The sequence below is a fragment of the Amphiprion ocellaris genome, chromosome 16 (assembly GCF_022539595.1).
Source record: "Amphiprion ocellaris isolate individual 3 ecotype Okinawa chromosome 16, ASM2253959v1, whole genome shotgun sequence".
NCBI classification, from domain to species: Eukaryota; Metazoa; Chordata; class Actinopteri; family Pomacentridae; genus Amphiprion; species Amphiprion ocellaris.
In genome coordinates this window covers 1,786,709-1,808,960 of record NC_072781.1, presented here as the reverse complement: position 1 = coordinate 1,808,960, position 22,252 = coordinate 1,786,709, and the positions used below count along the sequence as shown (strand labels likewise).

Below are 22,252 nucleotides of genomic sequence, written 5' to 3'. Positions count from 1 at the left end.
AACTCAAACTGTGGTAAATCAAACCCTTACATGTAGTTTTTCTTTATTATTGGAAAAACGTACAATTTTGGTGTTTTTGTCTTTTATTTTTGGAGTGCTCAAGACGTGTGTGTGTGTGTTTTACTAACATCCTGCTGTTGCTTTAGGTTTTGTTTTCTGACGTGGGATAATCTGAAATGAAGCTCTTACGCCTGGTTATGTTACAGCGTCGTTATTTTTCTAATGTAACAACGTCGGTATGTGTGTGTACATCAGGGTGGATCAGATTCTGGGAAAAGGCCAGATTCCCGTGGATAAGAAAATGAGGGACAAACTGCACCCAGATGGAGACTCTCTGGAGGGCATGAGCATGCTGGGACGTGTATGTAAAGTGGAGAGACAGGTGTGTTGAGAAAAAAGAATCTAAGAACGGAAAAACTGCATCAGCACGACTGTTTCGAAATGCATTTACACAGTTTTATTACCTAATATTGTTGATGATGTATCTGGACGGAGCTGATTTGGGCTCTTAAAATTAGTTACTCACACTGGAAAAAATGCCCCTCCCAAAGCAAGAAAGAAAACTTATTTCAAGAAACTTTTACCTTGAAATAAGTGAAAAAATCTGCCAATAGAACAAGTGAAAAATGTCTTTGTAAGATTTCTTGAAATAAGATATGATATTTAGAATATTGAGATCTTAAAACTAGCTGGGAAAACTTATTTTAAGCTATATTTTACCAGGATTGTCAAGCTTAGGTGTCTTAAATTAAGCCAGACATGCTTAAAAAAAAGTAGCAGTTTTTCACTCAAAAATAGATTTTCGCTTTCATGTAACCTCCTAATCTGAGATGTATTAACCCTCCTGTTGTCTTCATTTACAGGCACCAAAAAATATTGTTTACTCGTCTGAAAAAAATCCAAAAAATGTGCAAAAAAATTCCCCAAATTCCTGAAAATTTGCAAAACCTTCAGGAAGAAAATTCCAAACATTCCTTAAAAGTTTCCCTTAAAAGTTTTATTTTTTTTTAAAAAATCCCCCAAATTTGGCAAGAAAATTCTTGTAAATATTTTCAAAAAATGAGTAAAAATCTTCCAAAAAAATCCTAAAAATATCTAAAATGATTCCATATATATCAGTAAAACTTCTATTTTCTTTAAGAACATTCTTAACATTTCTTTTTTTTTCCACCAAAAAATGTTCAGAGATTTCCCAAAAATGTTGAAAATGTGGACATCAGAAGTTTCACTGTGAAAATATATATATTTTCCACATCTTCAAACTTTAAAACGAGTCAATTTTGACCCGCAGGACGACACAAGGGTTAAACTTATTTTGAGTTTTCTTGTAAAATTCAACTCATAACAAGATCATTTCAAGATTGTTTGACTTAACAAGATATTTAAGATGCATTGTCTTAAAACAAGTCCCTCCATCTGCTGAAATGTCTCTTGTTAAGTGAATTTATCTTAAATCAAGTGGGATGAGATGTTTTGATTAAAAATAGGACAAATAGACTTGGTGAGATTTAGAGTTTTTGCAGTGCAGAGAGAAATCTCTGCATCCAGAAGACCCTCACTCTTCTTCTCGTTTTTACTCTTCTCAGGTAACTTCCATCGAGTCAAAGTTGGACTCTTTGCTGGACGTTTACCGCCAAGTCCTGCAGAAAGGCCCGTCGGCGCTCACCCTCTCCTCCCTGCCCCTGTTCGAGCTGGACAACCATCAGCACCACAGCTCTAGCTACCAGACCTCCATCATCAGCAGGGACCTCCCCTCCCCGCAGGGCGGAGATCCGGTGGGAGGCGGAGGAGACAACAACGCCGGTATGCACCGCTCCCTCAGCACCAACCCCAGAGGCCTGAGGCTCATCCTGGCGCCTGCCGACGACGACGGTCCTCCAGACTCGGCGCCTCCATCCTACCCTCCATCCACGGCCTCGCTCTCCCCGTCACCCCTGCTGCCCCCCGACAGCCCCTACCCCACCCTGATCACCCCCAGTAGTAACTCCAAAAAAGCACACTTCCCCGACCTGCCGCCGCCGCCTCCCTCCGCAGGGAGCTTCACCCTCCAGCTGCCCCCCATGGTGCACCCGTCTCACCTCCGATGCCCTCCTGAACCCGTCCGAGATGACCTGCCGGATGAGGTGGTGGCGGGGGAAGGCAGCCTGGGCCCTGCGGTTGTCGTTGGATGCAGCGTGGACCAGAAGGGGGACGGCGAAGCGGGCTCTGCCCAGGGAAGGGTGCAGCTGCGGGAGAAGCCGAGCTTGAAACCTGAGGGGGTCTGGAGGAGGCACATGAGCCTGGAGGTGAACCCCCTGCTGCTGCTCTCATCCAGCCCAGAGGGGAGGCCTTCAGACTGGGAGCGCGGTCTTGGGAAATCCCTGTCTGCTCATAATCTCAGCCGGCCTTTGACCAGTCGTGCCCCCGGCCTGTCCTCTGCGCTCAACAACAGCAGCAGCAGCAGCAACGGTAGCGATCGTGGAAACGCCCACGGTCACCTCGGCAACTGGGACGGAACAGAACTCTTCATTAGCGAGCCGACGGCAGAACATTTCAACTTCTTGTCCCCGGGACCCAGCGGCAGCCCTTCGGACCTTCTGCAGACTGTGGAGGAGGCCGTGCTGCACTCGCAGGGAAACTCAGAGTTCCTCAGTCAGTCGTCACACACCCAGCTGGCATAACCACACACACCCATCCACACACTGTATGTACACTCCACGGTGGGAGAAGCCACTTTTTAACGTATTTTTATGAGGCACCACGTGGATTATGTTGCAGATTTTACAATTAGAACAACTTTGTATATGGACAAACACTGTTTTGATATTTGGTCTAACATGATTATGTTCATTTGCATTTTATTACACGATATAATAAAATGACTGCAGCCTATAGAGCAAAAGAATGTATAGAAACTAGCATGCAAGTGGCCATATTCATGTAAGACAAAATATACAACAGCACACAAATAAGGAAAATAGCTTTGCAGGAGAAAAGGTAAATTTATTGACTTTATACAAAAAGGATTACACTTTTCATATTCAGTAATATAAAGTGCAAAAAAGCAAGTTGATTAAAAAAAAAGAGCTTTATTTGAAATGAAGAAGAATAGAGAAACTCTGAATCAGTTTCTGAGCCTGCTGTCGGACTCCTGCCGACTGTAAATGCAAATCAAATAATTTGATTTATCACATCACAACTTTCCTTTCAAAGTAAATTGCAGAAAAAGAGCATTTCCACTGAGTCTGGACTCGAACCAAAGAACTGAATTTGGATTCAAACAAGCAGGAGTCCAACTTTTCATGGCAGAAATGACAGGAAACAAGAAAATATTGCACAGTTATCTCATAGCAACAATTAGTTGCGAATCAGAAAGTCGAGTGTTGCTAAACCTCATCAAACCCACTGCAAATCAGCTCTTTCTGCTACAACACACAAACAAACACACATACAAGCATTAACCACAACCACCACTACGAAAATCCAACTTAACAAAGAGCTGAGACTGACTAAAGACTTATTTTTCATACAAGTGCTTGTATTCAGAGACTTTCTTGGAAGAAGAGGAGAGTCACTCACTTCCACTTATTCAGTGTCTTTCTCTGGCAACGTACAAATGTCATCTCTGTACTCATGCTGTCATACATATCACTGCATGGACAGTAGGATAATAACTGGGTGAGGTCAAACCCTCAGCATGTTTTCAGACCACAGATGTGTCATTCTGTTCATTTCACTGCAGAAATGTTAGTTTACGCTGATACAGTTGCTTAGTTTCACCTGTCAGCAAGTTGTCAGTAAATTTGGATGCAGGAAAAAACGTCCCATCAGCAGTCCCTTTACCACCTCCTGCTCGGTTCTGGACGGCAGCCTGGCGACTTGGGTGTCTGAATGCTGAATTGCTGTATTAAGGGGGCTTCCTCTGCCAAGCATGAGAAGCTGCATGTCGAAGCGGTTGAGAGCAGCCGGCCTGGATGACTTCCTGCATGTTGAGAAAACATCGCCTCCAAACCTTTCATGAAGCGGTACGAACAAAATCTGCCTATATGAAGATTATTATATTCTAATTTGAACTAATTTGATAGTAGTTGAAACCTATATGGCCAGTTATATGGATAACCCACTAAATATTCAATTTTCTAACAAGCATACAACATTTAAAGGCCATTTAATGTTATTGTTTTGGTTTTTTGACAAACCCTTTCTTTTTAATGGGTGCTGGGTGCACCATGTGTATGAAAGTTTATTATAGGCTGCTGGATTGACATTATTCCCTCTACCTGGTCTGGAACAACAAAAATTAACCAAAATGTGCCATCAACAGATACCATTTATATCATATCCACCTGAGGGGCCCATAATAATCATATACTGCACATGCACTGGTGTTGATCCAGTATGCATGTTGTTACTTTATCCACGTGCTGACAAGGTCAGCGTTTAATATATTCACATAATAAGATAGGAGAGAATAATCTCAGTACAGTCCGCACTACTTCTGCATTTTCTGCAGGAAATAAATAAAAATATTGTGAGATTTGATTAAATGTGGTCCCCTTTTACCTCTTCTGCAGCCTTGCAAAAGGTAGTTTAGAATTTACCAGGGTTTTGAATGTGCATGCACGTCCTTTTCATTCAGTTCAGTGCATAACCGCATTTAATACAGTTTCGTCCATTTTCAAAATAGGGCAGATTTTTGTGTTTTGTTTTTTTTTTTTTTAAAGATATTGCAATTTGATCTGCAATATGTTTAAAGTCAAGCTTCAGTTTGGTTTTCACTGTGAGACTGATTGAAAACCTGATGGGGCATTAGAGCATGAGATACCATCAAAAGCATGACTCTCATACATGTAAAACCATTAACAGGCCAGTTTAAATCCTGAGTCACACTTCTATGTCCTAAATTGCAATCTTTCTAATGTGCTAAATGCATTGTTTCAAATTTTCATTAATTGTTCGGCGCTAATTCAAATGTTTTCACTGACAGGCTTATTGAAAAGTGTTTGTGCTGCAAGTGTCTTAACTGCCATTGTTTCCATTGCTTTCCTGCTCGTAGATGGCGACTGCTCTTCAATGAGAATTATGCACAAAACCACGCCAGCCATCTTAATTTCTGTCAGCCGTTTGTTTTGTTATGCAGTCGCAGCAGTCTTAAAAATGTATCCTAATGTGCTAATGACGTCCCTTATTCGTCTATTGTTTTCACTTATACTCCCCAGTGAATAAGGCTTAGCAAATTAACATTTTGTAGGTGATTCTAACAAATATTATCCTCTAACAAATGACAGCTGTTAACACTCGTAGATGGATTTTTTTTTTTCAAATATTCTTTTGCCCATGCAAGCGTTGTTCTGCTATGATGAACTATATTATCGTCATGAAAGCACAGTGGTTTCTGGTGAGTTTGAGGAGCCTGGAAATGTGACACGGTAGTTTAATGCTTAATATTGGAATAGATTTGTTGCAGTTCTTGAGTTTTGCTAAATATGAAAAGAGGCCAACCAAAACTGTCCAGTACGTCAGAGCATGACATTAAACACATACTGAATGAACTTAAAAGCCCACAAACTCCCAGCCAGTTGGGCAATGAGATGGATTATTGCCCCGTAGAACATGCTCATTATTGCAATCCGTAAATTGCTTCAGGGTGCCTTTCTTGCATATGAAAAGCCTTTTGTTTTTTTCCTTCATAGAGATATAAAGGCCTCATTTGCCTACAGCCTATAACATACTGTATAGTTGAAGTAAAACTGCTCATTTTGATTTGGGCATCCAGTTCATTTAGGTCATGTAGCTTTAGCCACAGACTTTGTAATGGCTTTGATGGCTAATAATACCATTTCTCTACTGCTTGAACAGTAATTTATTACACAACTGGCCTTAAAGCTTGATAATGTTAACATTATTATTACTTTGGAATTAATTTATTAAAGTGCACATTATGTTCTCTGGATGAGAAATGTAAAAATAATTTTATTATTCATTAATAAAGTAAGAATTAACTAAACTGTTTCTTTTTTTGTCAATATAATCTGTCGATTTACATTTAGGAACTGCAAATTTTCAGGTAGACCTTTTTTTTTTAAAACCACATACATGAAAATAGTTTTGATCAATCACAAAATGTTTACACTGACTTTTAAGCTATTTAAAGATTCATATTTTGTTATTAATAGGTGTTTTGACAGTATAAAAAGCATCTGTTTTATATGCAAGTAAAAAAAATCTGTGCATGTTTTAATTAAAGTGTGTTCGTGAAAACCACTGTGAAGAGCTGTGGGAACAAGTGCATTTGCTTAATAATGCAATACTGACCAAGCACCAGCAAAAAAAAAAGAGAAAACGTAAGACAAATGACTGGATGTTTGTGTTGAATGTAGCCTCAGCAGACAACATGACTACTTGAAGATGCTTCTTCTGTCATCCAAGAGGTTTCTTCATTTCAAACTGACCTGTGAAGCATAATCTCCAGGAGCACGTCACAACACAACAGAGTCAAAGACTCAGGACAAAACGTAGCAAGTCAACTTGCGTCTAAAAGATAAAGAACACTCATTTGAGGACAGAAAAATTCACATTTGGGATAGAGATAACAAATAGTTTGAGAGAAGAGTCAAGAAAATAGAGTTCTCGAGAGTTCTCACTGTACATATGTAATTTACATTGTTAATATCTCATGAGCACTAACAACAAAAAGAAAAGCACAACTTTAGCAACTTTTTGTATTTTTTATCCACTGAAGTCTATATGAAACACAAATTATACAGTATATGAGCTTTCATGTATTTCTAAATGGCAGTTAACAAATGATAACCAAAAAAACCATAATTTTAGTAACTTTCTGTGGGTATGGTGTCTAAAAAAATGTCGATTTTTGCCAGGTTCTGCCACGGTTTATGCTAAACTTAGATTTTCACTCTTTAATACTCAACAAGCCACCTTATGCGTATAATATGAACACAAATGAGGCCCAAATCTATCTGGAAGCCGCCGTTTACAGAGAGGACGTGAAGGCACCGCGGGCTTGATTGACGGTTGACGGAGGTCAGCGAAGGAGCGAACTGCCGAATTTAAAATGTCCGACTGGGAGGACGAGTACGACGAGGACGGCGTTGTTATCCAGAAACCTGTGGCCAAATCAGCCCCGATTGAGAGGAAAGTGTCCTTTAATGACCGCCAAGGACAAAATGTACATTTCGGTGTGAGAAGTTGTGGCCGGTTTGGAGCCTTTAGTGAAGGCAGAGCTAACGATAGCGGCGAGGGCTCCCAGTCCAAACGGTGGAGAAACGGAGGACAAAGACAGACTTTCGACAACTTCAAGTTGGACTCTTCCCGGCCTGTGACATTCACCGTGGACAGTGCTGTAATTGGGAGGATCATTGGTAGGTCTGACTTTAATTAGGGCTAGCTTAACTATAGCAATCCCAGCTACGTCGCATTTAGCTTTTCATTAGCATTAGCTAGCCTTGCTAAAGCAGCCTAGCATAGTGGAGTTCAAGCTGCCAGCTCTCATACACCGTTTTCAGACTTCCTCCACAGCGATGTGACCTATTCACATTTGTTTTCACCTTTTAAACAGCGATGTGAACATATTTTGGTCAAACTTAAATATATATATAATCCTGTTTAAAGGTCGAGGAGGAGCCAAAATCCGCGAACTTGAAGACAGCACCGGGGCAAGGATAAAGGCGAGTGACTGCTAAAATAGAACCCCTCAAATAATGTCGAAATGCACAGTTTATTATTGAAAGCTGTTTGTTGCATGTTCCTAATTATATTTAATATAGCTTGGACAACAGTGTTTGTCCAAGGCTCTGAGGAAGAAACAAGAAGGAAGTATTTCTCTTTGTCTATGTTGGCTAATGTCAATAAATGAGGAAAATCAGAGTATTAGCTGTAGTCAGTTTTAAGTGACCCTAAAGACTTCAACGTTACTAAAATCAATCTATCTATCTACACATACAGTCATGGAAAAATGATCAGACCACCCTTGTTTTCTTCAATTTCTTGTTCATTTTAATTCCTGGTATAGCTAAAGGTACATTTGTTTGGATAAATAAAATGATAACAACAAAAATAGCTGATAAGAGTTTAATTTCAGAGCTGATATCAGACATTTTCCATGTTTTTCTTGCTGATAACCAAAATCTCTTCAGTTCTTCCATCAGTAGCTATGGGATTGTTCTGCCAGAAACAGCTTTTAGGATTCCATGTTTTCTTTTCTGTCTGTTTTAGTCCCATGATCCACACAGAAGTTAGTACTGATTCATAACCATAGTTTCTGATGACTGCATCCATGTGTCTTGGCTGCTCTCCACCAGCTTCTGACATTGTTCTGCTGTCACAGCAGCCCATTCCTGTTGCACTAATTCTAACTAATCTGCTTTGTTTTTGTGGTTCTCCATTTAGCGTTTGATGATTTTCCACAGGTTTTCAGATGGATTTAGATCTGGTGATTGAGCAGCCAAGGCATGGTTCCAATGTTCTAGTTCTCCATCCAGGCTTTAACTGACCTTGTCTTGTTGGAAAATCCAGTCATTGGAGGCAGGAAAGAGTTTTCCAGCTGATGGAAGAAGAGTGTTTTCCAGAGTAGTCCCAAACATGACCTGGTTCATTCACCCTGTTCCACCCAGACTGAAACTACCCCAGATGGTCACTGATCCACCCCCATGTTTTACTGTAGGGGCAGACAGTCTGGTTTGTAGCTTCTCCAGGCTTCCTCCTAACCAGTAAGTTGGCTGGAGTGGACATCAACTGAAAACTGGATTCATCCCTAAAGAGAACCTTAGTCCAATCATCAACAGTTCAATCCTTGTGATCCCAGCAAAGAGTAACCAGCTTTCCTCTGCCTTTCCTTGATGAAGGGCTTCTTCCTGCCCTGTGGGACTTCAGACCAGCTTCAACAAGTGGCTTTCCAACTGTCCTTGAAGAACAAGTCCCATTTCTCCATGGTGTCCACTCATTCTTAAGGTCCCTGGAGGTCTGAGGATGATTCCTGACAGGAACGTATGAGTGACGGTCATCTGGTGGGTAGAAAGACGTTTCCTGACCAGCTAGCAGTTTGGTAGAACCATGTTGGGCTTGTTTTTTCTTGGTGGAATGAACGGCTGTCTTGGAGATCTTCAGTTTTTCCGCTACCTGTCTCTCACTCATGATGGCTGCCTTTGTGGCTTCACATAATTGTTTAGTTTTAGGCATAATGTGAGAGTTGACAACTTCTGAGTAGTGCTACGCCTTGAATGTCAGCAGGAAACCACTCTAGGCCTTTGCATGTGCAGTGCTGCTGATGACATGAGATGGTCTCTTATAGACCCTGGGAACTGAGAATAACAATAATCTACTCAATCTAAAAACAAGACTTTATTCAAGGTTTTATCAAATGGTTAGAAACAAAAAGGAAAAATCAAACATTCATGTCTAATAGCATGAGTACCACACTCACTGCCTTTACTGTGTGGGAACACGTGTCCTCCATAGTGCCCAATCTGACACCACAGAAACCCTGCTTTGGATGCACAGATAGGATGTCGTTTTGATGCTGGCTGTAATTTTGCTGTTGGTCTTTTAGATTAATAAGGGGGACTATGAACCAGAGGTGGTCATCTTTGGACAGTCTGCTGCCCAGCAGAAAGCTAAGGAGATGATTGAGGACCTGGTGGCAGAAGGCGGCTCTCGATTTTCCCATGGTATGAAATATATTTTTATAGAAAATGTTGACCTCTATCTTAATAATTGACCTCTAGGCTAATGACATATTTGTGTGATCAGATGTGTCTCATGCCAGTGATCCTTTTGCAGCCATAAAGGGATCTTACCATCACATTTAATGTTATAAATTAGTCTCAGGAATTGCGTTCTATGTGAGAGAATTACTTGTCTATTTTTGGATGCCCTAGCGAATTATATGCAAATATTATTCACAATACCAAATGCCAATGACTAATTTAGTTAAGCTGAGGAAAGAAATGTGACAGTTACAGGGTATTTATGACCTGTTAATTTATGTATTGAGCCCATAAATAACAATGTAAAGTTCTGTTTCTCGCTGGTACTGGGTTACAGTTTGTCAATGGCATATAATTTTCTGTAGCGTACGTCTTTTTTTTTTTTTTTGTCTGCATTTGTTCTCATTGTTTAACTCCACAAAAGAGGTGTCAACATTGTATGAGATTGATGCATATTTTAGTCTTGCAGCCAAATATTTTAATATTTAGTGCATGTGTGTGACCATCACCGGCCCTCCCTGAAAGCTAAGCAGACATTCTTTATTAGAATTCCCTATTATAAGCCAGGGAGGGCAGTGCTACACCTCAGTGATGTGTGGGGGAAACAAAGACTGGACAGGACGAACAGGATGAACAGGGATAGAAAATAACAGGTGGTGCTATTGCAATTAAAGATTGTAAGGTGGTGTGTTATTCCCAACTACTAACTGTCCATCAATAAAGAAAAAATTTGAAAAAAGAAAAGAAAACCAGTCGTGTACTTCTCTGCTTCTCAGGCGCTGGCAGGAGACCAGACTATGGTGGAGGAGGTGATGGAGTAAGGAACAGCTCTGTCTGGTCTTCCACAGAATTACAAACTGCAAACGTTGTCTTGGCGCCACCTTCCATAGACTGGACCACCATCCGGGAGAACAAGGACAAGTATGAAGAGCTCAAGTGGAAGGGTGAGGCTTCAGATATTGTCACAAATGTTTTAGCAATAAAACAGTGTGATATGGCCCTTCTGCAACACAATCAAACTTAACAATTTAAACAATGATGACAAGTCAGAGCAGTGATTAATGGAAATTGTGGTCCTTTTTTATTCTTAGAGGTGTTTTTTGGATGCTTAGGTAAATGAATGGGTGTCCTCCATGACCTTAAACTCTGTAATATTTGCTGCTTCTCTCAGACCTCCCACCCTTGAAGAAGAAGTTTTACATTGAGGCGGAGAGTGTGTCCATGCTTACAGCAGAGGAAGTCAGTGAATGGAGGTAAATCTGAAAGTGTTACCATTTTTATTACATGTGTTTGTCAACTTGTGTGTGCATGTACTACTACACATACTACTGCAAATGCCGACGTTATATTACATGCTAGATACCAGTTTTATTTCAGAGAGCTACAGTCAAATGCCTTAAACTGGGGATTGCTTCTGCAGGTGTTTCTTGTAAATTAGAAAATCTTAACATGCTCCAATTTAACATTTAAATTGATAAAAGTGCCGTTTTGCACATTAATCAGCACTCAGTAACCCACGATGACAAAGTGATAACATGTTTAGTAAGAAATTAACATAAACAACTGAGATCTGTCATTTGCAAAAGTATTCAGATTCTTTGCTGTTGCTCTAAAATTGTGATCAAGTTCCACCAGTTTGCATTAACTGCCCTTCACCAGCATCCCCCTGTGGCAAATTGAAAGGACTGGACAAAGTTTATGCACACATTTGTGTATATAAGGTCCTAGAATTCCATGTCAGGAAAAACACCTGAGCATAAAATCCAAGAAAGTATCTGGACACAACTAAAGCTCTGGCTTGGACCAAGTTAAGCAGAACATCTGTGGAGAGACCAGCAGATGGCAGCTAAGATGCTTCTCATCCAGTCATCCAGAACTGACGAACATCTGTGATAAGTACTGTGATAAACGGTCCAAATCCAGGTCTGCAAAGTCTGTAGGAACTTAACTAAAAAGATTTTAATCTGTAATTCCTACCAAAGGAGCTTCTACAAAGTACTGAGTAAAAGTCTGAGTACTTTTTGTAAATGAGACATTTCAAGATTTGGATTTTTAATAAATTTGCATACATTTCTGAAAACATGTTTTCACTTTTATGGGTTATTGTGTTTAAAATGATGGCCAAAAATGCAGATTTTATCAATTTGAAATTAAATCTACAACAGTCTGAATACTTTAATGAAGCAATGTTATGTTTACTAGGATTTTTGCATTTAGTTTTATTGATTTCTCTTGTCCAAATAAAGGCAAAGCAAGCAAATTATAATGAAATGCGACCTACATTGTTATGTCAGGTTTTGTTTGAGACATTTGAAGAGTTTTATTTCAAGTAGTACAGAACATTGCATTAGATGTTTTGAGTAACGTATTTTGGGTATTTTATGTGATATTTGCATATGTTGTGTAGATATAGATATCATTATTGTAAAATAAATTATTTTGGATTTGTGATCAATTTCAAATATATTGCTTAGTTTTAATGCATGTTTGTGGTGAGTTTGATATTTTTTTTTTTTTTTTTTAAATTTCATTTACAGGCTTAGAAAAAATGTTAAAGCCTCCAATTTTATGTAATTGTTTTGTATTTCTACTACCAGTACTTTTCCCTCAGACAAATAGGTGGCACCATTTTTCCACCTCCTCTTTCTTTATGTGTCATCTCAGCAGGACAGGCTGTAAGATGGCATTACTGTATACATACAAGCCTTCTTGTATTTCTAAGTGGTTCTCAATCATCAGGGTCTCAAAACATGGATGAAAGAGTCAGCATCTTTGGGGAAGAGAAGGAAAGAAGCTGCGAATAAAGAGTTAAAGTTGTCCATTTCTGGTTGTGCTGTTGGATTGAGCTCTGATCTGTGTGGCTTTAGAACCCATTTTATCAGCTGTCTCTGGTTCTTTGCAAATTCCTCTTGATTAAATTTATTTTGCATTGAAAATGTTCTGTATGCCAGCCTTTAAAGACAACGTGCATGCAATGCACATACAAAAATACATATGCTAGGGTAAACACATGCAAAAAGAAGCACATTACAAATGTCTACACCAGAAATAATCTAGGATACGAGGGCAAGAAATGGACACAGGTCCAAGTCAAAGCAGGTATGATGTATTCCTCAGGCTGCTGTTATGTCACTTATGTTTTGTTTTTTTTTTCCTAGTGAAAAGGTAACATTTAGGTTTTCGTTTGTACTCGGTTAACCTAAATAATGCCTACTTTGGGTCCTGCTGTCAGTCGGCAAGCTCTTGATTTGCCAGTATTCCAAAGTCTTTCACTTTTAAATGTTTTCTTTATTTCTGGACTTTGAATGCGTTTCCCCTAATAGTTTGCTTTTACCCAAAAAAGTTGTCATTGAAAGTTGGACTACTAGTATTTGTCCAACTTGTGAGCAAAGAAGGAAAAAACACCACACTGAACTCTGTACTTTTGATTTTAATGGAGTGTTTAGAATACTGCAAAGTTTGGACTAAATGTGGTCTCTGAACAGAAGCTACTGCTAATCTCATTGTATACCCGTCTTTCTAGCATGGTTTTGTGGTTTGGAATCAACCGCTCTACGTTTCAGCCAGTTCCACCACGTTTTTGTTGTATTTTTCCACAGGAAGGAGAATAACAACATCTTTGTGGATGACCTGAAGGAGGAAGGGCAGAAGCGGCCCATTCCTAATCCCTGTCGTAGCTTTTTGGAGGCCTTCGAGCTTTACCCAGAGATCATGGAGAACATAGACCGGGTCGGCTTTGTTAAACCAACCCCCATCCAGGTATGACTCCAACCCCTGGCCAGCTTTATGTTGTTATGTTCTGACCGTTCTTGTAAATGAATTAGAATCTCATTCTCCACTACAGTGTGGTTTATCAGGTGAACACAGAGAAGTAGCATGTGCCTAGTAAGTTATATCTGGATGAGATCAGATCTGGCTGCTGGTAACTCCTAGTGAGAGTTTGTGTGCTGTTTTTTCTTTTCACCTTGAAATGGAAAGAAAATGACCTGATAAATGGTGCATTGTTCATTCACATTGGCGATGCTAGGACTCAGGGTTCTTTATTGTCATACCAGCACACGTATTCACATGAGATGGCACGAAATTAGTACTCGGGTCCTGGTTGTGAGCAGTAGAAGTAAATAAATAAAAATGGAAATATAAGGGAAATTACAAAAGCAATATACACCAGTGGTAAACGGATAAATAGGAATGTGCAAATCTGTGCTATGAGGAAGGAAACTATAAACTATGGGAAAATAACACAAAGTAGAGATAGTAAAATGTACAAAGTGACTCAGACGTGAAGTTAATCACTTATCAGTAATATGTAGAGTTCTTTTCTGAGTACAAGTGCTTTCTTACAGTCAGTGAGATGCATTTCCCTCTGTCCTGTGAATGTGTCATGCAGAGTTTTTAATTACCACTTCAAAGACTACACATCGTATTATGGAGCAAAACTTTCCACGTCTTTCATTGTCTGTGGTGAGACGCTCCTGCAGTGATCCGTCCTGTTTGCTGTAAGTGTAGCCTCGGGCAGTTTCCACGATGTGACAAAGATCCCTATTTAGAAATACCACCATTTACGGGAACCTCGATGAGAAATCGGGCCTTTTTTCATCTCTGGTTGCCTCCCCAGAATGCAGAAATGAAAGGAAAGTTGTTGTGTGTCTACGTAGATGTATGAAACCCCAAAGCTTGATGGCACAGTGTGTTTAGAACCAAGTAAAAAAATATTTCATTCTTAACTTTTGCACCACAAATTCACACACGTTTGTGGTTTCAGTCCACATAGATGAGTGAGCCAGTTACAATGTCAGAAAACAAAGCAGCAGCCAGGCTATAGGTAGTTTCAGTGGCAGATATTGAGCAGATTTCTTTTATTCATACATAAACTGAGCCTAAAGTGTAAGAGCTAAAGGTTTTCTAACATTCAGATATTAATTGATGTAATATTTAAAAGTACATCACTGGTGTTTCATTAGATCAATGAAGCTGCATTTCCAGTGATGAAATTTTAGGTATTTTTCCATAGTTGTTCGCAGGTGAGAGATGTTTCCCAGCACACCAGTGTCAGTGCAAATTTACGACTAATCTGCTGCAAAGAGGGAAATGAAACTGCATCATCTCTCTCAAGTTTCACTTTCATTTCATGATAAGAGGTTTAGTCAGACTGAATGCAGTATTACAGGTTTGCAGTTTTATTAGCTGCTCAGTATTGTGCTGCTCTGCCCAACCCTTTATTTTCTTACACACTTCCTGCCAAGTAATACCTGTTGGTATGAGGGTATTAGTGGTATCTGTGCCAACCTGTTCAGTCTGTTCTTGTCATGTCTTGCATTCTCAGGTATTGCGTTATTGCTTTTGTCTGTCTTCATCAAGAAATTGCTCTAATGTTTGGCTAACCTCTTAAAAATTATAAATCATCCTGATTTTATGAACACATACAGCAAACATGATCATTCTGTAAATAATGTCTTTTTCAAGTGTTGGTAGTTAATTTTTTTGACTTTGAATAAATCTATTATATTGATTGTTTAGATAACATTTTGATCTAAGATGCAGGTTTTTTGTTAGTTTAATTGGGGGTTTGATTTTGTTGTGTGTTTTTGAGATGGAAGACGAGCAACTTCCCTCAGTTAAAGTTGTTTATTCTGCAATGCAAAGTAGTTTCATATCAAGGACCATTACTGTTCAGAGGACTTTTGTTAATAAAATGTTAATCTGTAGGCGTCTTCCCAGGAATGGATAAAGTTCACAGTACAGGAGGTGCTCGGTTTAAGACGTCCTCAACCTACAGCATTACGTGGAATGTCGTCACACAGCGCTGTAAGACGGCTTTGTTTCCATTCTCCAGTTGTACTCCACCTTGGATTGTGTTACATTCACTAACTTTTTGTCCTTCATTATGGCTCCCAGCGTAAGTCAGACTCTTCTTATGCTTAGAAGAAAAGGAAAGCCGTCTCCATGGAAGGGAAATTAGATAGAATAAAACGCTGGGAACAGGAAGAAACACCGACCAACATGGGTCAAGATGTAAAAACAGGTCAACATATTGTAGTGACCCTCTGTGATGAATGAGTGAGACTTTATCTGGTTCTCTGCTGGTTTATTGAACCTTCACACAGGCTACTGTGGACCGTAGCCAACACCAGAATAACTAGAAAAACCCCATAACTTAGCTCCAGAATTAGCCACCGTTCCCAGCGCTCTCTACTGCTGACTCTCAGCCAATCAGAGGTGAGCTAACTAAACATGGCACGTTCACTGACATCAGGTAAATCTGGAACTGAACAGTAAACATTGAAACCTCAACATCAACAACAATATCAGTCCATTACAATATTCTGTTATCTTCTAGTAAAATGATTCATACATGCATGAAAGTCATGGTATTCATGACTTTATGAAGAACTGATTGATATTGTGATGCACGGAACGGCTTTGTTTACATTTTCGCAGAAGTTCCAACTTACAGCGAAAATCAACTTACATGGATCTGTAGGAACGAAACTCTGACCTAAGTCGAGGACCTCCTGTACACAGTCTTTTTATGGAATTTGCAACAATCTCCTTGGTCAAAAACTGTTGGAGAGAAACTGTTTAAACTCAGCCATTTCTTCGTTGGTGCACAGGCATGTCCTCAGCCTCTTGGCACATGATCCCTCCAATCAGAAGATCCCGGATACTCCCTATTCTGATTCATATGTTCCTTAATGTGTTGTCCCTTCATCATTAGCTGCTGACTTCTTTCTCAGTCTTACAATTTTGTCACAGCTTCTAGCCAACACACCAACTCCAGTCATGAGTATTTTATCAGCTCTTAAACACAGCATCTTTTGTTCTCACAGGAAGTCTTCATGGCATGGAGCGGCCTTCAGCTCTAAGTGAGAGTGTGAGAATGTGCAGTGTGTTTGTATGTATGTGTGTCAGCAATCAGTGCTGGTGTGTTTGAGTGTAAGCTGCTGCAGTTTGCCCTCTGTTGACCTAGCAGCTCTTTACATCGTTGGTTCACTGGAATTTACATAGTGTGGGATAATGTTCTTCATAGGTCAACACAGCTCTAAGATCACATTTCTCATTGTTTCCTCACCAGTCTCAGGCGTGGCCGGTGCTACTGAGTGGAGAGGACCTGATAGCTATTGCTCAGACAGGAACAGGGAAAACACTGGCCTACCTGCTGCCAGGATTCATTCACATGGACGGACAGCCAGTGTGAGTCCAGCATCCTGATATGACTTGATTTAAGTTTTCCACACATTATAGTACTGTTTCTTTTCGTATCTTACAAGTATATGAAGCGCTACTAATTGTACAAGTTCATTTGCCAAACTCTTACTTTCTATTTGTCTCTTATTCCCTGATAGACCCAGAAATGAGCGTGGAGGTCCAGGAATGTTGGTGCTGACTCCCACCAGAGAGCTGGCCCTGCAGATTGAAACAGAGTGCAACAAGTACCGCTATAAGGGTTACAAAAGGTCACTAAGAATGAGCTTAAAATCAATAAATACTTCCAATATACATCTAGCATGATCATTACTGATCTTCTGTCCTTTCTTACAGTATCTGCATCTACGGTGGAGGAGATAGAAGAGGTCAGATCAACCTGGTGAAAGGTGGAGTAGACATCGTGATCGCCACGCCGGGCCGACTAAATGATCTACAGATGAATGAGCTCATTAACCTTCGCTCCATCACCTACTTGGTCAGCTCTTTGTGTCCATTCATTTGTTTTGTTGAAAGTAAGAACTGTTCCACTGGCTCCAGCGGACTATTTGGCCTCGCAATATCATGTTAACAAGCTCTTGTCAGTGAGCTTGTGGAGGTATTGCGTGTTCCAGAAACTAATGTAGAAAAAGTTTGTTTGATGTCTTTGTGTGTTTTAAGGGTTGTGTGGGAGAACAGCTGTTTTCAATACTGCTCTCATCATTGTGGAAAGGTGCTGGATGAGGCTGACCGTATGCTAGATATGGGCTTCGAACCTCAGATTATGAAGATTCTTCTGGACATCCGACCAGACCGACAGACCGTCATGACCAGGTAGAAGCAATTTAAACAAACAGTCGTTACATGAGGAGCGTCAAATTCATTTTTATTACAACTTCCAGATCACAGTGTGTCGACAAAGGAACACAACATTTAGTCATCTGGAACTGAATGATACAGGATTTTACTTTATGATCAAAACGACCAAAGTCAGACAAAAAAGAGACAAAAACAATAAAAACGAGACAAAATATTACAAAAATGAGACACAAAATGACCAAAACGAGACAACACGAAACAAAAATTAGACAAAAATGTTACAAAGCGACAAAAAAGTGGACAAATGACAAAAATTTGTCAAAAAATGACAAAAGCAAGAACCAAAACAACAAAAAAAGCAGACAAACAACTTAAGCGAGACAAAAAAAACCACAAAACAACACAAATGATACTCAAAACAATGAATAAAGCAAAACACAAAATGACAAAATAAGATAAAAAAAAACACAAGCGACAAAAAGGAAAAATGACAAAAAAGAGACAAAGCTACATGAAACAAAACAAAAAAGACCAAAAATTAGACAAATGTTACAAAATGACAAAAAAATGGACTAATGACAAAAACGAGAAAAAAATTACAAAAGCAAGAAACAAAACAACAAAAAAGTAGACAAAAACACAAGCGAGACAAGGAAACACAAAACGAGAAACAACGAAAAAACATGAGAAACGACAAAAGTCTGACAAAAACAACAAAAATAAGACAAAATAGTACAAAAACAAGACACAAAACGACAATAGAACAATGAACAATCTAGTATTTTACTTTCTGATCCAAACAACTTGTCATGGTCTAGAAATTATTTTATATTTATAGTTTTACTAGGGCTGCACAGTGGTGTAGTGGTTAGCACTTTCACCTTGCAGCGAGAAGATCCCTGGTTCGCGTCCCGGCTTTCCCGGGATCTTTCTGCATGGAGTTTGCATGTTCTCTGCATGTTCTCTGCATGCGTGGGTTTTCTCCGGGTACTCCGGCTTCCTCCCACAGTCCAAAAATATGCTGAGGTTAATTGATCATTCTAAATTGCCCGTAGGTGTGAATGTGAGAGTGATTGTTTGTCTCTGTATGTAGCCCTGTGACAGACTGGTGACCTGTCTAGGGTGTCCCCTGCCTTCGCCTGAGTCAGCTGGGATAGACTCCAGCCCCCCCATGACCCTAGTGAGGATTAAGCGGTGTATAGATAATGGATGGATGGATGGATAGTTTTACTAATTTACAATCTGCAGTTAATGTCTTCTCTGGAATTTTTACACTTTGAGGGTCGGATTGGACCCTCTGGAGGACCACTTTTGGCCCACGGACCACATGTTGGACACCCCTGCATGACAAGATTAATGAACATGACAGGATTACTCATCCTTCAGTGTTTGTTAATGTTCATATTTATATGTAAGAAGTTCTGGGAATATGCAATGCTGTGGAAAAGGATATCTGCCCAATGTGAAGTTATGTATGATCTGTTTTATAATATAATGAATAATGGAGTTTTTAAGGGACATTCATGTGCTCCAGAGATTTTCTTGATGCAGAATGTTCAGTTTAGAGGTTGAATAAAATGTCTTAAATCCTATGTTTCAGTGCCACCTGGCCCACTGGAGTGAGACGTTTGGCCAAATCCTACCTAAAGAATCCCATGATGGTGTATGTGGGCACCCTGGACCTGGCAGTAGGTGGAAATCCTTTTATTATATGTGTTACCTGGCTGCTTGTGTTTGGTGATAGTGTGTATGCAGAGTATACTGTTCTATATTTTTCTCAGTAGTGGAGAGACGGTCCAGCAATTTTTTTTTCCTCAGTTGTAGTCTAGATCTAGTGCGCTCATATTTTGAATCCATCTCTCATGTTTTCTGTGTTTTTCTGGCTCTCAGGCGGTTAACACGGTGCAACAAACAGTACTGATCGTTCATGAAGAGGAGAAGAAGTCCTATGTGTTCGACTTCATCAGAAACATGCTGCCCCAAGATAAAGTCCTCATCTTTGTTGGCAAGAAGCTTATGTGAGTGTGGAGCGGGTCGGCGTCATTTGGCCTGTTAACAAGGAAGGAAGCTGATCTTTAATCACATTGAGTCCCTTCTGTGTCTCCATTTGTCTGCGCTATCAGGGCTGACGACCTCTCCAGTGATATGTGTCTGCAGGGTCTGGCTGTGCAGAGTCTCCATGGCGACCGTGAACAGTGTGACCGTGAAGAGGCTCTCAAGGACTTTAAAGAGAGTATGGAAGACTTGCTGCTCTTACATTTACCTACAGGCGACCTCATGTCAAAGCTGAAGGACCAAATTAACCTGAGGATCTGTTTCTAGGTCGAGTTCGGATCCTGGTCGCCACAGATTTGGCGTCTCGAGGTCTGGACGTCCATGACATAACGCACGTCTTTAACTTTGACTTCCCACGCAACATAGAGGAGTACGTCCATCGCGTGGGCCGCACTGGCCGAGCAGGGTGAGAGCGTCTGGGCGTAAGGACCGCTGCGTTCTTCTGGGCTCGTGAGATGGAAGTTACCGCCAGTATCTTACTGTTGTTGCTGATGATGTGTTTTCCTTCCAGACGTTCAGGTGCTGCTGTTACCCTGGTAACAAGAGACAACTGGAGGATGGCCCCTGAACTGATTCCCATCCTGGAGCGAGCAGGACAGGTTAGCAAACACATGACAGGAAATGTTTGTGACAGAAAGTCCACTGAAAAAGTAAATGGGAATGTTAGGCTTTCAATATACACCTAATCAGATTTTATTTATATAGAACCTTTCAAAAGTGCTTCACATTTTGATTGAAAAATACACAGAACATAAAAAGTGAAAACAGACAAAGGACTTGGAGAAGAATACATATGGTGTCATAAAATAATATTAATTAAAATATTAAAAGATTAAGAAAAAACAAAATAAATAAGTAAATGTGAAAACACAGCACAGCGGTTCATGTGATTATATTTTGACAACCAGAAAACCACAGAAGGCCTCTGAGGTTATCAACACGTAGAACACAATCACAAATACCGTAATGTCTGGACTATTGAGCACACCTGAAAATAAGCCGCACTCACTAAATTTAAAGAGAACAATTTTGTACATATATAAGCTGCACTTGTCTATAAACTGCAGGTATCCATGTTGTAACATGAGATGTTTACACAGAAAGATTTTTTTAAACTTTTAATGAAATAAATGCTTTTTTCCGAACAGTGCCTGTAACACGGCTTTTTGCAATGAGTCAGTTCACGCTGCCGACTCCAACGTCTCACCATGGATTCATTGATGCCAAGCTGACGTGCAGCAGCTCTGTTTCCTTCTTTGACAGGCAGATCGATTACCTTTACTTAAAAGCCGCATCATACGCTTTCCTTCATGTGTTTTACATGATGAGGGTGTGTGCATGAAGGGCAAAATGACTGATCTGAAGATTTTACTCTGAGTGCGTTTGATTTAATTCTAACAGTTTCATTGGTCTGATGTGACGAGGCTCAACGTATTGGCTACATGAAGCTCGTTAGCCTGTAAAAATCTATAAATTAGCAGGGTTCAAAGCATGTGAGAAAAAGTAGCGACTTGTAGTCTGGAAAATATGGTAGGCCTCTTTGATCTTAATCTTTTGGTTTTGGTGTTTGTGTTTTCTTTAGTATTTCACTTCAATACCATCAAGTGATTAAAATTCAGAAAGATTTAGGTTGATTTCAGAGGTTGTATGAGCATCCTGAAAGCTGAATGGTTTAATGAATGCAGAAGCAAATGTTAGGTTCCAATTTGAATTTATCAGAGTTTAATTGGAAGTACTGCGACTTTGCAAATTCTAACTAAACCGAATCCCGCTGTAGGAAGTCCCCGAGGAACTGATTCTAATGGCAGAGAGATACGAAAAGCACAAGAGGGAGAAGGACTTGTGCAATGCAAGAGGAGGACAGGAGCGAGGAGGAGGAAGAGGAGGAGGAAGTGGAGGAGGAGGTGGAGGAAGACAAGGTGGCGGTGGAGGAGGAGGAGGATGGGGGAGAAGAGATGGCGGAGGGAGAGGCGGCAGGGATCGTGGCCAAAACTGGGGATTCTAATGTGTGACTGTTGGTGTAAGTCCACACATAACAGGGTTTCCTACACGGATTTAAAAGGACTCGTACATGGAGAGAGTCAGTGAGAGTCTGAAGCATAAATAGACAATAATTAGATTATTTATGATTGAAGTGTAATGGAGGAATAATAATTTTCTCGTGCTTCTTTTCTCTACAGGGTGAAGCAGGATCTGGAACAGAACACGTTTTGTCATTTGCTTTGAGTTATTTGTATTTTGTGTAATTGATAAGTTTGGGTTTTTTTGTTCATTTCTTTATAATTTGGTGGCAGTTGGATGTCATCGTGTTGTTCTCTTATTTCAAACATGTTTAAAATGCACACTTCTGATTTTCCTCTGTCTCAAACTCACCAACCGTTGTTATGTAACTCACTCTGAATATTTTGTTGTGTAATTTGTTGATTCGGGCAGGAAGAGGCCTGTCTAATAAATTCTCATTTTAGAGACTTGACATCCAGTGTTTATCT

General features: G+C 40.0%; 2 protein-coding genes across 12 annotated transcripts in view; both read left to right on the top strand.

Annotated features, from left to right (window-relative positions):
• Positions 1-3,557, top strand: part of kcnq5a (potassium voltage-gated channel, KQT-like subfamily, member 5a) — a 159,033-nt gene extending 155,476 nt beyond the window's left edge. For all 10 annotated transcript variants that reach the window (XM_055018519.1, XM_055018522.1, XM_055018521.1 and 7 more), the window contains 2 exons: positions 256-382; positions 1,587-3,557. In XM_055018519.1, coding sequence (XP_054874494.1) covers positions 256-382; positions 1,587-2,660 — 1,201 coding nt within the window. In that variant the 3' untranslated portion in view covers positions 2,661-3,557. The remainder of the gene's footprint in view (positions 1-255; positions 383-1,586) is intronic.
• Positions 3,558-3,700: 143 nt separating this feature from the next.
• Positions 3,701-22,236, top strand: ddx43 (DEAD (Asp-Glu-Ala-Asp) box polypeptide 43). Of its 2 annotated transcripts, XM_023265483.3 has the most exons (17): positions 6,984-7,361; positions 7,612-7,667; positions 9,548-9,665; positions 10,481-10,648; positions 10,876-10,957; positions 13,304-13,463; positions 16,780-16,898; positions 17,051-17,161; positions 17,247-17,388; positions 17,623-17,723; positions 19,309-19,396; positions 19,599-19,726; positions 19,832-19,941; positions 20,031-20,169; positions 20,275-20,362; positions 21,541-21,783; positions 21,944-22,236. In XM_023265483.3, exons 1-16 carry the CDS (start codon positions 7,055-7,057, stop codon positions 21,766-21,768), a joined length of 2,145 nt encoding a protein of 714 aa, XP_023121251.2. In that variant the 5' UTR covers positions 6,984-7,054; the 3' UTR covers positions 21,769-21,783; positions 21,944-22,236. The 2 variants fall into 2 exon arrangements, with proteins under 2 accessions (XP_054874502.1, XP_023121251.2); XM_055018527.1 differs by lacking the exons at positions 6,984-7,361; positions 7,612-7,667 and adding an exon at positions 3,701-4,004.
• Positions 22,237-22,252: the final 16 nt, after the last annotated feature.